At 47.8% G+C, this 18,047-nt stretch overlaps 1 protein-coding gene across 1 annotated transcript in view; it reads left to right on the top strand.

Annotated features, from left to right (window-relative positions):
• Nucleotides 1-18,047, top strand: part of PRICKLE2 (prickle planar cell polarity protein 2) — a 102,914-nt gene that overhangs the window by 57,964 nt on the left and 26,903 nt on the right. The window contains exon 3 of the mRNA XM_041425788.1: nucleotides 14,140-14,323. Coding sequence (XP_041281722.1) covers nucleotides 14,140-14,323 — 184 coding nt within the window. The remainder of the gene's footprint in view (nucleotides 1-14,139; nucleotides 14,324-18,047) is intronic.

Below are 18,047 nucleotides of genomic sequence, written 5' to 3' on the forward strand. Positions count from 1 at the left end.
CCACTGTGGTGTCCAATCCTTCATTTCTGTGGTCAGAAAAGTGATGGGAAAGTAATCTTTTACAATGCCTGTGGTTGTGAGCCAGGATGAGCTCAGTGGTGATGGTGGTGGGGACCTGCAACCCCCCTGGTCCAGGACAGGCTGGTGGTGTGTGATGTACAGTGGACAGTCTGTCCCTGTGGGCAGCATTTTGGGATGGCAGAGTCTGAAGCCTCTTGTGACATCCCAAGGTAGCAGTGTTGTGCGGTGCCCTGGTGTGCTGCAGCAGAGGATGCTCACTAAATAATTCAGAAAGGCCACTTGATCTGACATTCATCAGGTTAGTAACCCAGTGACCTTGAGGACAGCAGTCTGCTGTTGCTGCGTGTGGCTCTGCTGTGCAGCCCATTGTCATCAGGAGAGTCAACATTGTCACGTGGAACTCTATTGATTGACAGACAACCAATATATCAAGGTGATAAAACACAGCATTTATGAAACATGGGCTCTTGCAATGATTTGTTAAATTAGCCATAGGTCTGAGTTTGTGCAAATGGTAGAAAGTTTAGAGTTGACTGGGTTTGACTCCTTGTCATTAAAACTAGCAACAAAGGGAAGAAAGATGGTGCTACATTTACAAGCTGAGCTGTATGTCTCACACCCCTGCATTGAAGCAGGGGCTTCCTGCTCTTGATCTTTCTTTATTTTAGTAGCTTTTTCCTTCTGGTCGTTTGCTTCATTGCTGGGACTTGTCAGCATCCATCCTTCTAATGGTGCAAGTCTTTCGCCTAACCTTTGATAATGTGCCCCACCAGCTCAGTATTCTCCTTGCTGCCTAATGAAACAGCCATTTCACCTGCATAATGTGCAGAATCCGTCAAGAAATCTTGTGTGTCTTCTGGAGTTATTCCAACACATGACCTTTTCACAAGCGCACAGTAGGTAACGGTAATATGGAGCAATTGCCAGCAAACCGGCAGCTTTCAAAGCAGGAAGGCTCATTTCCATTTCCCTGAGACAGTTGTGTGTCCAAACGTTACACAGCTTCTGATCTGATTTCTTGTCTCAGAAGAGGCTGTTCGTTGGATTTTGTGGATATTTAGATTTGCAAGTATTGGAACAAGAAGTCTGTCAGGAACGGTGACAGTCAGAGACACCGTTTGTAGACACAAAGCTCTTCTGCTCACAGCTAGCCCTGCAGCTGAAGTGTTACAGACATTGGTCTTTTACTGATCTTTTACTTCAGTTTGTGATTCTCACTCCCACTTTATCTTTGTGAACTTACACTGAAAACTTTGCAGTTCGTGGTATGATCCCTTTGTGCAGATGATCAGTTGGCCAAGCAAGCCAAGCAGGACTCGCCTTTAGGGTGGTTGGTTGTGTGGGGATGACAGTGCCCTGGGGTGGGATCCTGTCAGGCTGGTGCAGGGTGATTGAAGCTGCTGGAGATGGTGGCACAGAGGGTGTTGCACAAGAAGTGTGGGGTTGGACACTCATGCCTTGCCAACCTTTCCCCTGAGGGTGAGGCCGGCTGATAGAGACCATTGGAGCACAAATAGAGAAAAGTGTTTGCAGCTGAAGGGCCTTTCCTGCTTGGAAGTTAATGCTGATAAAGTCAGACATTTTCACTCATGTTGGGTGCAAATGAGTGTCTACAGGACGTGCCCTGTGGAGCAGGATGTGTTCCTTTTGCTGTTTGTAGCCCCGAGTCACTGCTGCCTGCTTTTAGGGATATGTTTCCAAGGAACACACGTCATTTCTGCTCTACAGCGTTTCTGCTCAACATTATCATTTTATAAGCAGGCTTCCTTGTTTGCTTCTGCCCAATTCAGTTTTGTCTCATTCCCTTTGTGTTGTAATTAACATGTTCTGAGTGTAAGAGGAAAAGTAAATCATCTTGGGGCCATGGCACATTAACCACAGAGAGGCAAGATTGACAGCCTGCCTGCAGCGCTGATTCAGGCTGGAAGGGCAAAATGGGCCAGTTTAGGAAGCTGAAGGATCAGGGAAGATTTTTACTGTTGTTCTGTTGTTGTTTGTAGTTGAAAGAGACCATCCTCAGCACTTCAGCCATCTCTAGCAGAAGCCCCTGCTCCGTGAAAGGAAGGTCTGATCTGGCTGGATGCACTAAGAGTCAGTGCTCAACTCTTGAACTTGCTTCTCAGACTTAATATAAATGAAAAAAGAAAAAAAAAAAAAAAAAAAGGAGTTCAGATCACTGCACATTCTTGGTTTGTCCCACTTGGCTGAGTAAGTTGGGGAGGTTCTTAGAGCTGGCCTGGTTTGTCCCAGCTGCAGATCTCATCCTTGAGATTTTGTGTGTAATTCCATGTAATTAAACCTAATTTATGAGCCTTAATAATAACAATTTAAGGCATTTGAGGCTGCAGAAAGACTCACAGCTGTAGTTTCTGCATCCTTCTGTGTTCTGTAAACATATCTAATATTGCCAGAATCAAGGGCTCTGAAATCTGGAGTCAGGCATCAAAAGTCAGGAGCATGCAGCAGAATGTTAAGGAAACTTCCCAGTCTGACCATTCACGAGACTCTCTGGCAGTCACACTCCCAAGGCCACAGACTTTGACTTCTGGGACTGAAGTCCCTTCATGGCAGCAGCTCCAGTGAGCCTTGAGCCACGCTTGGCTCCCCCACACCCCACTCACAGCCAGACCAGGTTTCCTCACCAGTTCAGCCCCAGCTTTCCCACAGCAGTCTCAGATGTCCTGTTCCATAAAGCCATTTATTCCCAGAGCAGAACACAGACGTAGCCCAAGCTGGTGCCTCTGAGAACCCTGCAAGAAACGAACTCCTGGGTTTTTATCCTCCCCCAGTCTAGCCCTTCCTCCCAGTCATTTTCCATCTCCTGCTCTCCTTTTTCTGTCCATCCACCTCACTAGTATCACTGGTCTTCAACTCCTTTGTTATCAAAAAGGTCGGTCGGCAATTCCCAGTTCCTGCAATGTCTCTCAGCGGCATCCCCCTCTCTGGCTGGCATCCCCCATCCTCATGTCCTTTGTTATCCCAAAGGTTTGGCAGTTCATGGCCTCTTGTCTCGGGATCCTGCCCAGAGTTTAAAGTGCATTTCAGCCTCCATCTCAATCTGCAGTTTTCGAGCCCAGCTACCTGGACCAGGTGTATTCATCAACAGGAAGCGCTGTGTGTTGGGAAAATTTTATTTGCTTTCTGTGGGGTTTTTTTGAGTCCACAGAAATGTGTTTTTTTAATTTCACGCATTTTTTGCAAATGCTATAAACTGAGAAGTACACTGTCCTCCAGATGACTCGAATTACTCATTTGTGACCACCGAATTCCCAAACAACGGACTTAAAGAGCAGCAGGAGGGATTTGGCAGCATAGCTCCTTCTCTGCATTTTCTTTTCCAAGGGGAAGGAAACACAGAGGGAAGAGGCTTAGCATCCCCGATGAGGTGGTGTATTCCTGGGGCTCGCAGTACTCACCTGAGACACACATAAAAAGGTGTGAATCGTTCATCTGGCCGTGTGAGAGGAAATGTATTAAAAATGCAGTGACCGAAATGCCACGCTAATAACTTGTATTCCCCAGAATATTTAGCCCTGCTGGTCGCAAACATTCTGCGTCTAAAAGCCAGTAGGGAATCACAGCAAACTAGTGTAGAAGATAATTGAGAGGGCATTGAAATCCAGGATAAAAAGGATGCATTGCTCGGAGCCAGCGGATCATTACGTTAATAGCCCGCGTACCTAAGAAGCGGTACCTGAAGTTTGACAGCAAGTTGAGGTTCGGTCAGCATCAAATAAGAAAGGAAGGATAATTAACGTCTTCACACCATTCAATTTAGGCTGCTGGTGCGCAGCCAACTCTTTGAAACACGCAAGCGAGCGAGGAGGATTTTTTTTTTTTCCCCTCTCCCATTGCCCAAGCAGCCCAGAGGATGTATTGATTTCGGGGCTGATTCCCATGTAAATAACGGGGCGGGTGGCCGGGCCGTGGCGGCGGTCCGGGCGGGATGCGGTGACTTTGGCTTGCTGACATCATTGCTCATTAACATGCAGGAGAGGAGAGCAATGCAACAGCAGAGCCCCGCGCCGCTCCCGCGCCGCCAATTATTCTCCGTGGGCTGCATCGCTCCTCGTTAATGCCCTGCGCTCGGCGAGCAAATTGGACATCCTCTCGCCACCTCCGGGGGTCACTTAGCGAAAGGCTGGAGGGGGGAGCTGCTGGGTCCCTTCGGATCGGGAGCAGAGAGGGAGGGACCCTCCGGATTTCAAAGCGAGGCGACTGACGCGCAAGCTGCAGACGCGGGGCAGGAAAGGCACGATTTTCCAGGGCAGGTTTCCTTCGGGAACGCGCCGTGCTCGGTGCGTGCCTGCTCGGAAAGGCTTCCACAAAGCCCCGAGCCGGAGCGAGGGATGCTTTATGGCACTGCGGTGCTCCGGCTGGTCCTGCGAGCAGCCGCCAGCCCGCGGGCACCGGGCACAGCTGGGCAGCTCCTAGAGCCTTCCCTCCTGCGCTGTCATCGCCAGTGGGAACAGGTAAGGAGCTGCCTTTGGCCAGCCGTGGGTTTTTAGAAGGGATAGAAAATAGAAGGGAAGAAGAGGAGGAGGAATGAGGAGCTTTCCATGGAAAGCTAACTTTGCTCGGTGTGCTGCTGGTGGTGAGCTGCGCGGGGCTGCGCTGTTTTCCCAGCCTTTGCTGTTCTCCGTGTTTATGGATGTATAAGGTTAATTGTTAAATTGTGTTTCTGCAGCTGCAGGACGTCAGGGAGAAATGCTGATGCTGTTGTAATGGAGTTCTCGTTTTAAAAATGATCAGGAGGGCTCAGCTGGCTCTAATAGGAGTTAAAAAATCTTCATCTCTCGGTGTTAATTGTACTGCTCTGGTAAATGCAGCCCCTAGAAGCCTGGATTCTCTGCACATTTTCTGAGCAGACTGGATGGAGGCTGGGGCTGTGAATGAGGATGCTGCCGTTCAGATGTTTATTTTGGTGGTTTTGCCTTCCTGAGAATAGGAAGTTTTAAAGTAATAATCTTTCTAAGCCCTTGTTGTTCATGCCAGAATGGCAAACTATAAACCAACCTAGAACTGCAGCCGAGGGGTTATGTTTTTCAGTGCAATCTTTTCAAGTCCAATTTCCTTTTTTTTTGTTGTCCCTTGAAGGAACATTTTAAGCAGATGTGACACAGACGTGACCTGTGACCGTGGAAAGATTTTAATCCAGTTATTCTTTGTTTTCTAGTCATGAGTCCTTGGCGGTGCTAAGCAGTGATTGAATCTTTTTGAGCAGTTGAGGATTAGCGCTGGACAGAATAACGCCAAAATAATTATTTGCGCCAGATGCAGTGTCATCCTTTCAGTTTTAGCTCTCTTATCTTGTAACTTATCTGACTTATTTTCATTCGGTGATTATTTCGCCTGCTGTGGGAGCACTTACACGACTCGCATCACTGCATTGTGTTCATAAGGGTGCCGGCTTGAGCCAGTGATAAAGATTTGTAAAGTAAAACTGTCTGCAGCTAACAAGATTATATTTTGCTTCGCGTTTTAATCTTCTCTCGTTGTGTGTTTTCTGCCAGCCAGACTCGGCTTAACAGAATGAGCCAGCCTTGCGCATTTGCTGCTGGCAGCCCGGCTGGGCTCAGCCAGCACAGGCTCGGATCAGGCTGGCAGTGTTTGCTGTCACATGCGGGTCAGTATTGCCTGCCTCGGGGGACACCGGCTGAGCCTCAACTTCTGAAATAATGACAATTTTCAGCCTAGCTCGTCCCGCTTCTGAGCGCTTTGCCCGTCAGCCAGGTTATTTTCCTTTAGGATGTATGGCCTGTGAGATGCTTGGATTGCAGCATGTTTACTGGCTCCCGTGGTTTCTGCTTGTCATGCTGCAAATACAAGTGAAGGGCCTTAAAATAGCCTGTACAGCCCTGGGGCACATCACTGGGAACTCACTTAGCTTAGCTAGTCTGGAGTGATGGGCTTGGAGCCTGGGATGGCATGGGGGAAAGAGACAGGCAGGAAGATAAATATTGCCTGTGGAGAGCCCAGAGTTATTAAAACTTGAGAAAATAGTGAAGATCTGCATGCTGAACAGAGATGGGTTTCCCAGTGGACAGCTGGGTTTGGATCTAGGGTGCTAGAACCCCAGGCTTGGAATTTTCATCTTCAGCTAAGAACAAAGCAGAAAGGACCTCCTGTGATACAGCTCTGCATCTTGTTAGGCTGGAAAGCCACCCAGTGCTATCATTAAAATCTGATAAGATAACCCTCTAGGGCAGAGCTTTGTCGCACAGACACACATTGGCTCTTGGATGGGGAGCCCAGAGGGAGAGTTCCTCAGGGCCCTGCTCCTCCAGTGTCTTCCCTGTCCCATCCCCATCAGCCAGAGGCCCCATTGGTCTCTGGGATCCATGGTTTTGGGGTTGTCCTGCTGTGGGGGACACCAAACCCTCTTAGGTGTCCACAGCCCTTGCATCTGCCCGTCCTGTACCTTCTGCCTTTTATAATCATGAGCTTGGCTTCAGCATTGTTTGCCCACCAGCTTCAGGGTTATTACTGCTGCTGCTGAGCCTGTTCTTCTCTTCAACTTGTAAACTAGTGGTTTACATTTCTTCTCCATGACTGAGGAAAAATATGTGGTTATTACTGTTTCTGTATGCTGAGAGCTGGATCTTTAAGGGGAAAAAAACCAACCCTAATATAAATATGCTGAGAGTAGCGGTAAGCCTGTGAGCTGGCAGGCTGCCTCCATCGTCTTGGATGTGAGAGAGCAGCCTGTTGGATGCCTTTTTTCCTGGTAGCATGGCTGGGCAACAGGCTGGGGCTCACTGCAGCTTCTTTTGCCCCTTCTGTCTCCCCCTTTGCTTGATCTGCAACTCACATGGGTGTAGCACTTTGCCCACTTCTGTCTAACCTCTATTATGAAAAAAAATTATTGAATCTTTTGCAAAATATCCTGAGAGATCCAAGTTGAGGGTTCTTCTGAGAGCTGCTGAGTTATTAATACCCTTTAATTTAACCATCTCATCTTTATGCGTCAGAATTTTCACAGTTTGTGTCAGGGGTTGTGGCTCATGGGAGCAGCCTGGCACTGTGGCTCAGGTCAAGAGGGTGTTTCAACACCCTGCTGCTCTTACCCAGCTCACAAGGAGAAACTGGAGCCCAAGCAGGGACCTGTGTTCACTGCAGAGCACTCTCCACAATGGCCTGTGATGCACCCCAGATCCCCCACTGGGGTTTAACCACTGGATGGAAAGATTGGTCATGTTTTCATTCTCATCCTGGTGTGTTGCTGAAACATCTGGCCACAGCTTTGGTCTGTGGTTCTGTGACTCCTTGTTTGCCTAAAGAGGGCACCAGACATATCAGAAGAGGAATCTGGGGGGTTTGTGCATTGTGTTGTGTTTTGTTCTAATTTCCTGGTCTGCCCCTGGTGTGCTGATGGTTGTTCTCTGCCATGTGGTGCCTCAGAGGACAGCAGGGTTGGGAGCAGCCTGGAGGCTGCCCCAGGCTGTGCCTCAGGGAGGCAGTGGTTTGGGGACAGTGGAACCCACGGGCAGGTGTTCTACCTGCTTGTGAAAGGAGTGGTCCTGATTCATGATGGAAGCAGAACAAATGGAAAATCCTAAAAGGCTGCTTTTGCTCATATTTGGCTGCATCTGGCAGTACTGGGGATAGTTCTTTTTTTATTCTTATTTTTCTTAATTAAGCAAGAATAGCTTTTGCATTGGTAAAGGATGAGTTTTAAAATTAAAATTAGTCTCCAGCCTGAGGCCAAACATGGACAAATCGGAGAGGAGAATTTTTCCAGGAGTGGAAATGGGCTTTGTCATAAAAGCTTCAGTGCCATCCTGGATACCTTCACAACTGCTGCTGCTGGCACTGCAGGGGTCAAGGGGGATATAAATAAAACAATACTGTAAAGAAAGTTGACTTGACTTGAGCAAATTGAGGGGGGAGGCAAAAAACAGATGGGGAAGATGGAGAAGAGTCTGATTTGCAACTCCTCCATCCTCTTAGTGCCTCCTCACCTAATGTGGACCTTCATGCAGATGGATGGCCACATGTGCTTTTCTTATGGCCTTCGGGATCTGGGGGACTTGTATCTGTAGGATGCAACCAGTTTGGTGGCTGGATTATTTCTCTCTTCCTTGATTTCCTGGCATTATTGTTCTGCCAGCTCTGTTGCTACCACCTGATGTTGATCTATCAAGCCAGCTGTTCCCACAACATGTTGTGTCAAGTGAATGTTGGCATCCCTTGACTGTCCTTGCAGGCCACCAAGGGCACCTTGTCCTCAGACTTTGAATTCCTGCTGTTTTAGGTACCCACGTCTAATTCTCCTGCTCCTCCTTCTGCGCCACAGTGAGCAGGTAAAAGCTTTTGCTAAGCTTCCATTTAAACCCAGGTAACACAGAGTCTTTGCATTTCATTCCTGCTGATAGGTTGGGGTTTTTTCAGGCACAGTGACTGGAAGAGCTAGGAAGTTGCAGTGTTTTATCTGGAGAGGTGCCCCTTTGTCACTGAGATCCACGGGCCCTGAGCCATGGGTAGCAGCTGGATGAGAACTGCTGGGACCACTTAGTTCAAAATACAGTGTTAGAGAAGTTGGAGAAAGAGGCAGAACTTCAGCCTGAATGTCTGATTGAGCACAAAAGCTTGGGGTTCCTCTGGTGATTAGGAAGTCCATGGGGAAACCACAGCTGGGTGCTGTTTGTGGTTGCTCCATGCCTCAGTTTCCCTGTGCTGGAGAAGAACTGCGGGGCTCTCCCTATGGCAGTGAAGGGCTGTTAATTTTTCCATTTAGGTAAATATTTGCCCTGCCTGTGAGATCTTGAGAAACAGGTCTGCATGGCTGGAGCTCACTTGGGATGGGAAGATGCCTCATTAACTCTCAATTGAGGGGAGGAGATAACAAGCAGGGATATTAAGACACCCTCCTTAAGAGACTCAGGGGTCATAGGAGCTGCCCTAAATCCTGAGCATCCTCTCCCTTTTCCAAGAGGTCTTGGGGTTTTGTGATTTACTGACCGATGGCTGACCCAGAAGCCTTACTGCACTGGGAATGATGGCAGGATGCTGGAGAGAGATCAGGCTGCCACATGTGTCCTAAGCCAAGTGAGGAGGGAATTGTCCGTCTGCATTTACACACCCCATCTGAGCAGAGCAGACAATTGCTTTTTGAGGGATTCCAAATCTTGCATGTTAATATGTGCACAAATGCATGCAAATCCTGTATTAGGGAGCACAGCAGAGGCATCACATGGCCGTGCAGGGCCATGGCATTCCAGCTTCTCGCTTTGTCTGGAGAGGGAGCTGCTCCCTGATACAGCCCATTTATTTCCATCCCAGAAGAAACAAGTGAGAAGCAGAGATAAGCACCCGCTGGTGGGTGATAAGGGCTGTTTACCGAGTTCCTTCTTTGTCCAAGAGGAATTTTAACATTTCTGCCACAATTTTAAACTCTGCCTTCATTCCTGCTGTTGCTGGGAGGCGTTGGGCTCTGCCTTTTCTCAGAATATTTGTGGATCTCAGCCTGGGCAGGCTTTGCCTTGGTGCTCTTTGCTGTGTTATGTTCTGCATGCCCACTCACTGAACGGGAGGAGAAGAGCCCTGTGGCCAGGAGCTTTTCCTGCAGGCAGGGGCGTGCTGCCTTCAGCATCCTAGGGAGTCGCATCCCAAAAGGCAGACATGCAGGCTGTTCCCTGGGAGAGGACAGCTTACCTGACTCCTTTGCTGGAGCTACACACTGTTGGCAAGGACCCCCTTTGCCGTGGTCACAGGCTGCCCTCCATCTCTCTTCCCTGACTTTTCAGCTCTGCTCATGCTTTCTCGAATTGGAGTCTGCTGGTTTTTCACAGCAGGGAGACCTCATCTCTCTTCAGAAAGCTGGGGTCATGCTCACAGCTCTCTCCAGAGCCTCTTGCACAGCACTAGTGTTTTCAGCATGGTTTAGCTTTTTGTTGATGCCATTGCTGAGATGAACGGGCTGCGGGAGGCTCCAGAGATGCCAGAGGCTGTGCTTTGCTAACAGGGTTGTACAACAAGGGACTGCCTCATCCCAGAGACCTCGCAGGTCAGTTGGCTTCCTGTCGAGGTCCACGTGGGTGGACCAAAGCTGGGAGTGTACTTCAGCATCCCAAACAAGAGGTACTTTGAAGCCATGTTCTCTCCTTGGTGTGTTGGATTCCTGTTTGCTTCAGATTCCCCTTGTGTACCTGTTTTCATCTATAGAGAGAAAAGGGCTGGCGTGGGGCGGTGGATCTATTCGCACCTTCCTCCTGCACCAGTGTGTGGGTAGGGATGTGACTGGAAGTGGGCTTAGAGTCTCCTCTGAGGAGAGGACTTGCCCACTGTGCCAGGAGCACCACGTAAAAGCAGCCAGTGCAAAATAAAACACATCCATCTTGTAACTTCACTGGCCTTGAGGAGAAGAAATTTTTCAGTCTGTTTCTGAGACGTTGCTGCTTTGTACCATGTGAAGTCAATTCAAGGCAGGCTCCTTTCCAGCTAAATCTGACACCAGGAAATGTTCTTTTTCTCCCCATTTGCTTCCCGCCGTCCTGGCCCCAGTACAGGACAGCTCTGTGTGCAGCTCTGTGCAGAGCAGCCCTGCCGATGCTCCCCAGCCCGTGCCTCCTGCAGCAGCCTGCCTGCCGGCTGGCTCCCACTTGCCTTTCCTCCCTGTCCACAAGCTACAGCTGCTTAAAAGCTCCTTTATTCACCCTGTGTGCTCACAGCCATTCATGCTGTCAGCCATCCTTGCTTCGTTGTGCTCGTGGTATCTCTGATTCTTCCCTGAGACAAGCTTGCAGACCTGGGATGGGAGCAAGATGGAAAGGCTCGTGAATGAAGACGGGATTTCCAGACAGTGATTGGTGTTAATTTATTCTTCCTAAATAAAACCTGGCTGCCTGCACTCTTCTCAAGTTGTGCAAGGCTGCAGAGGTTGTTGTTGCTGAGGCTTTGGTGGTGGTGAGGCTTGGCCAGAGCCAAGCTAAGGGGTTTCTCTTTGGAGGAGGTGCCACCGCCCGTGGGCTGCAGCTCCTTGTCCAGGGTGAGGTGTGTGACACACGGATGGGCTGAGCATCTGCAGGCTGTGCTGCACTTCCTGCAGTAGGGACTAAGGAGCTGCTGGTGGCAGGAGCAGCCAGGCAGGCTGCCAGCCATGGCCCTGCTCCTCTCCAACACCCACCAGCTCACCTCTGTGGCACCCACATTGTCACTGTGGTCACTGCAGGCACAGGCGAGTGCTGACACGTGCATTGTCTTGCTTTGTGCTGCTCTGCTCTGAGTGCAGCAGGGGAAAAGGTTTTTTTCAACCTCATCTCACATTTGAAATGTACATTCTGATATTAAATTTTTGCTATGGGGAATTATTTTTAATTATAGTGAGCTGGAAGATGATAAAATAAAGTTGAGTAAGTGAGACCTATGTGAAGAAGTCATGGAAACCTGATCACAGAAGTGGAAAGACACTCCTAGGACACTGGGTATTGTTCCCATGAAACAACATATCCTAATGTAAAGAAAATTGTAATTAAAGCTGTTAATCATCTGCTTTTAATGAGGGGGAAAAAGCTGAATATCTGAGACAAGATCTTGAATTTTGTACAGCTTGCCCAGGGCGGTGGCAGAAGCCCCATGCCTGGAGATGGTCAGGTTTTAATGGTGCAAAGTTGTCCTGGCTTGGGGACATCACTACTGAGTAGACAGGCTACCTGTATTGTTTTCATCCTTTGCTTTTCTGACTAGAGCAGCCACTCGCCAGCTTGCCTGGGATGGGGCAGGAGGGAGGGTGGGGTAAACCAGCTTCCTGACCCGTCCTCAGCTCCTGGCTGTACCAGGTGTGAGCTGGGGGGGTAGGAGTGATCTCTGGGGTCCAACTGATCACACATCTCACCTATTCAGTCTTTGACACTGTTATTACAAGTCCTGATTTATTTAATTTATTAAAAGCCAAGATGTCTGATGCTCTCCTGCCGTGTCCCATCTCCTGAAGGGGATGTATCTAGCGTGGGAAGGAGGAGGAAGCCTGTGCCTGGCTTTGTCCTCCTTTGAAGCACACGATCAATATCCCAAAAGTCAAAATTTGGTTAAGTCCTGAACTGCCTTAGAATAACTAACTCTAGGGCCAAATCTGGAGCTCCACGAATTATTCTTAAAATCTTGTTTCCTATTAAGCTGCTTTTAATCGTATCACGAAATGAGATGGAAACAGCAGTGATACCAGCGACTTTGCTGAGGCAGGTACCCCTTCCACACCCGTCCACAGTAGCTGATTAATTAAAATATTCACATGAAATGGTACCTTGACTATTTTTTAAAGAAACAGCCAGAGGTGATGCCGAGACTCCCCGACTGGACGCAAACCAGACGCTGGAGTGTGTGGGGGTTGCTGTGTGGTTTAGATCTGATGAAAGGCAGGAAATGGGAAAATCTGGCAAATCTCCCTGGCTTGACTTAACGGAGCCTCTTGACTTTTGCTAGAGTGCGTTTTTTGTGCTGTAATGGCCAAATGGAAATTTAGACTTGAAGCTGGATCCGAGCTATGCTATGCTTAGCTGGCTTGTACACAGCAGTGAAAGAGAAGGAAAGGTGTTTTAAAATTCCAGCCCCTGGGTTTAACTATTGCTTCCCTCTGAATTTCTTGACTTTACCGCAGAGCAGAGAAACCTGCAATAGCAACTGTACATTTTCCCTTGATTTTGTGTGGTACCTTCTTATTCCTGAGATGTCTCCCTTCTGCTACCCAAGTGAAACCTTATCTCATTCCTCAGAAGTCAGTGGTGCTTCATTAGTGCAAATTAATTCAGAATCCTGTGTGGTTGTTCTAAAATAGATACCATTGACCCAGCCTGTGGAAAAGCATGGAGTTTTCAGAAATAGAAGCCAATTTATCAGCATTCCCTTTAACCTCTTTTTCTTTGTCAGGAGATGTTTTCAGCCGGGTTTGTCCTTCACTGTTACCGTGGTGAAGGGGTGTGGTGATTAGAGGGATGGAACACCTGTCCTGTGGGGAAAGGCTGAGACAACTGGGATTGTTCAGCCTGGAGAAGAGAAGGCTCCGTGGTGACCTTATCAGCCTTTCAGTACCTGGAGGAGCCTACAGGATTGCTGGAGGACTTTATACAAGGGCATTGTGGTGTTAGGACAAGGGGGAATGGATTTAAACTGAGGCAGAGTAGGTTTAGATTGGATATTAGGAAGGCATTCTTTACTGTGAGAGGGGTGGGGCCCTAACACACATTGTCTGGAGAACTTGCAGATGTCCCATCCCTTGAAGTGTTCAAGGATAGGCTGGATGGAGCCCTGAGCAGCCTGGTCTAGTCAGAGGTGTCCCTGCCCATGGCAGGAGATGTTGGAACAGAATCACCTTTAAGGTTCCTTTCAACCCAAACCATTCTATGAGTCTGTACTGTCCTGGCAGCCCTGCAGGTAAAAATCCAGGTTCAAGCCTGTGAAGAAAATCTGTCACAGGCCACAGGCGGCAGGAACAGCCCCTTTAAAGAAGTATTAAGGACAGCTGATAGTTGCAGTGAATTAAGCTAATGGCTCTTGAATGGCAACCTCTGTGGGCTATTCTTTCAGTTCTTGTGCTTTCCTTCGGTGCTGCTGAGCTGTGGTGTGTGCCACCGAGCCAGGTGGTTAAGATTCCATTGCAGTGTGACTCTGGGCTTTGTAGCCTCCCTTAATTTAATTTAGCTTTATATGTTCAGACTATAATCAATTTTTATGCTACTTTAATAAGCAAATTTATGCTATCAGCATGCTAAAGAGACTTGTCACTCACAGTTTCCCAGTCAATCCACCATTTCCCATTTTAGCAAAGTGCTCAGTTGTCCTAAATTCAGTAATGACTGCAGTTCTGGCTGGCAAGTTGACCCCCACCAGGCATGGCCTGTGCCTGTGCTGGCCCCTGGAAATACTCTGCGTGGTGCATTAAAGGGACAAGCAATTGCATATCCCCGAACATTGGGCAGTCTGACTCAGATGGATTGCCAAGTGTTGTTCCAGCAAATATGGAGTTTTATTTCCACATAAGAGAGACAAATCCTCTGTTAGAAAATGCCTGAGGATAAGAAAGGGTTGAGTTTAGTCTCTGCAGGCCAACGACTGGCAGGAATCACATTCTGATTTAAAGCTCTGCTCACCAGGCATCTCTTTTTCTCTCTGCTCACCTTACAGGAAGATTTGCCTTCACTGTAAGTGCTCCCAGGAAGAGCACATTGTAACAGTTATGCCTTTGGAGATGGAGAAGACAGTCACGAAGCTCATGTTTGACTTCCAGAGGAATTCAACTTCTGACGACGACTCAGGCTGTGCTTTGGAGGAGTATGCCTGGGTGCCCCCCGGCCTGAAGCCTGAGCAGGTAATGATGACCACCCAGCTACCAGAGAATAATTGGTTTTGCATGTCCTTTCAAAATAGTTGACCTGATTGTTTTTTTCTAGGGGTGCAAGCACTTGTTGTGTGTGGTTGTTTCTGGGTGCACTAGAGAGGCTTTGCAGGGTCTGAGTGCTCAAATGGAACAAAACAGACATGTGATCCTTGCAGGACCTGTGGTTTGCTGCGTCTGTGGATGTAATTGGTAATTGAGAGGGGGGAAACAAAATACCTCCAGGATGGGATTTCTTGTGGTTGTGCAAGGGAAAAGACATATCTAATGTTTCACTGGGAAAGAGGCGATGGGACTCAAGTGTTTCCCAGGGGCTCAGTGTTGTGTTCTGCCCTCCTGGACTGCTCTTCTCTGTGGTGAGTCCAGGGCAGACAGTCAAAGCTGGTAGATAACTCTGAAAAATGGGCCAAAAGCTTTGTGGTTTGGGTTTTCCTAGTATGATGTTTATGCCTTGCTGGAAGGAATAGCTTAAATAAAGCTCAAGTCTCTTGGTGCAGGATTGAGTGGGATGGATTAGACCTCAGTGTGCTCTGTGGAGCGTGCATTGATTCTGCTCCTTCCAGTTTACATGATTCCTTTGATTTTTTTACGCTGGTCCTTTATATGTTCAAGTCAGAACTTCCATTTGCAGTGGAGATGGTAAAATGAGCTTAGTCTTGATAATTGCAGTATGATATGATATGGCAATAATTTTAAACTGTAAGGAGGCTGGAAGGGGGTGGAAAGCTTTCATTCTTACTGCCATAGTTGCTGTCCTTAAGTGCTGTGTTTTCCTGTGCTTTTATTCAGACAGGCTTAGGAATTTCCTGAAATATTTTGGCACCACCCGTAGGCTGTAAATATTATCTGTCTGATTAGAGAAAATCCAGTTGTTTGGTAGCTTGTTTCTTTTTTTTTTTTTTCCTTGTCTTTACAAGCCTTGCTCAGTGCTTACTTGAAACTCCACAGCACCATGTGTTTCACTTGGTGCCATCCAACCATGCAAATCAGGCAGCAGCCTTATTTTCTGTCACCTCCCTTATGTCAGAGGCTCTCTTTTTGCCTCACAGGAGGTACAAGACGTGGTGTGTGAAGAAATGCAGATGGTTCTGAAGTGGCTTTGCTGGTCCTTCATGCTGTGACAATGTGGACTGGTTGGGTTTGGGGGATCCCATTGGAGGGCCACCCCCAAGCTGGTGCCACCTGCTCTCATTGCTGGTTTCTGACCAGACGTGTCAGCAGCTTCTGGAGCACAAGCTGGCCCATGTTCCTGTAGCTTTGGGTGGAAATACTGGTATTTTGTGACAGGTGGCACCTGACCAGGTGTACATGGTCTCTAATGAGTACATCATGGCATGGGTAGTGATTGAAACTCACTTTCAGCATGAAGGTGGCATATTCCAGGAGACCCGTGTGCTTCTTTGATCCCTTAGGTGCTCTTTAAATGTGGCATCAGGGAGTTTGGGATGCTCAGGAGGAAATGGAAGTCCATTAGCTCTCCCAGTAACTACTGACATCTCATGCATTACTCAGGTTAATGTAATTTTCGGTTCTTCCAGCATCTGTTTCTTGCAGAGGTCATGGTGCTCCTCAGTCCAAACACTTGTTTTGTCAGTACATTCCTCAGTCTGCATCACTGGGCCTTTCTGCAAATTTGCCACTTCAGACCTGTGTCTAATCACCATGGAGATAAAGATGAGCCATAAGCAGAGCCAGAGACAGGCTCTGAAATCCACCCAGCAGAGCTCATGTGCCAGCCCTGTCATAACTTTTCACGTGTTGGATGAGCCACTGAGATGACAAAAACGAGGTGTGACTTCCCTGGGCTGTGCAGGAGCCACACTGCAGGCCTGGCCTTTATCCCTGGTGAAGAGCAGCACCCTGAATTTCATGGAATCACAGAATGGTTGTCCCATGGCTGGGGATGCCCCATAGTGCAGGAGGGGCCATTTACCTCCCACAGGGGTAAGAGATGCCTCTGCAGCAACTCACTGGGGACGTGTCAGTCTGCAGGCAGATGTGTGGCTTTTTGGTCACTGAGTCAGGTGTGTGCACGTGGTGTGGAGCCTCTGCAAGGCTGGTGCCTGCCATGGAGCAGCTGGTGGGCTCTGCCCTGGCTGAGGGTACTGCTGTCAGGCTGGGCTGAAAATACAGATTAACAGACAGGGAATTTTTCTGTGCCTCCTGCTGTTTCGCTGTTGTATTTTTTTGGATGTGAAACAGATTAAATGAAACAACTTTTTCCGCAATATTCTACTTTATTAAAATCTCAGTGCAGTATATGAACTGGGGAGGTAAGTGTTCCCCTGAAAGACTAATGCAAATTTCTTATTTTACTTGGACGACAGCCTCCCTACCTCACTATTCTTGGGAGACAGCGCTCATGTCTCACTCAACACTGCAATTTACAGGATTTCAGTGGGGAGGAGTTGGCCTGCAAACATGACATTGTTTTTTGGCAGTGTCCAAAGGTCATTTCAGTATTTGAAGAATCCCTTCAATCCAAAGCTTAAATTGCTGTCATATATAGGGGAATCGACTCAAACCTATAAGGTCTCACTGTACTCCTGGATATAACTCAGGCCTCAGCTGGTCTGTGGTACATGCCATAGTGAAAATCATGTTGGTTACTCAGTGCCAGTACTGAAGACAAAAAAAGCATTGGTCCGGTGTTCACAGATACTGATCCAAACATTGTAATGAGGAGTGGAGCTGGAAGTTATCCCTTATATTATGGCTCATCAGTGTGTAAAACTAAAAAGTCTTACAGTGTGTAAGGTTAAAAAGGGCTTTACTCAAAAGTCATAAATGTAATATATTTCTAAATACGTTTATAACACAGGGATTAGGATAGTAATTTAAAAGGTATGATAAAAATTGTTCTGGTAGACCAACTAAAATGTATGACATGTCTGCTCAAGAAAGAGGGGCATAAACTGGAAGGACACTGGAATTGTTATTTCATTGAGGAGCCTACAAGAGCTTAGTTTGTCCAGCCTAGCAAATTGTTCATTAGAATTGTTCTTCCCCCTGTTCATTAGAGGGGGAAGAGCAGTTATCCAAGAACATAGATCCAAGAACTTCAGCCCAAGAACATAGACATAAACTGTCTCCAAATGCATTCAGGCAGGAAATTGGGAGAGGTTTGAGACCATCAGAGGTGTAAGGCTCAGCAACAACCTGCAAGCCAGGAAAGTGACAGGTAAAATCCCAGGACTGAGCTCCATAAATCACAATGTGATAAGGAAACAGAGTTCCTTGTGAGGATGGCTTGGAGACTCCAGTGGGGTCTAATCCCACTTGGGCTGGATTAAATGAGAAGTTGTTTTATGGCAGAAGAGGGACTTCTCTTCTGGAGGATAGGGATGCAGATGGGAATGGCAGAGATGGCTGTACAGAAGCAGGGACATGGGCTTTGTGAAATGCTCTTTTCTTCTGCCTGCAGTTCAATGGCTGGATAAAGAAATGTGTCAAAGTCTTGAAATGGGCAAACACCTTTAGAAGTGTGTCCTCAGCAAAGCAAAATCCCAGGCTGAGCCTGGCTGCAGAGACAGAGGAAGACATCTTTGGGAGCCAGTTTGTCTGCTGGGGCTGGCAGTGTGACAGCTGATCCTCCTTGCACTGACATAAGTTTGAGGGCAGATGCTTGAAAATAAGTCCTTTTGTCTTTTTCACATTTTTAGGCAAGGCATGTGTAAATACATGTGAATGTGCAGCC

The sequence above is a fragment of the Onychostruthus taczanowskii genome, unplaced genomic scaffold, assembly GCF_017590055.1.
Source record: "Onychostruthus taczanowskii isolate IOZ18803 unplaced genomic scaffold, ASM1759005v1 scaffold9, whole genome shotgun sequence".
Taxonomy (NCBI): domain Eukaryota; kingdom Metazoa; phylum Chordata; class Aves; order Passeriformes; family Passeridae; genus Onychostruthus; species Onychostruthus taczanowskii.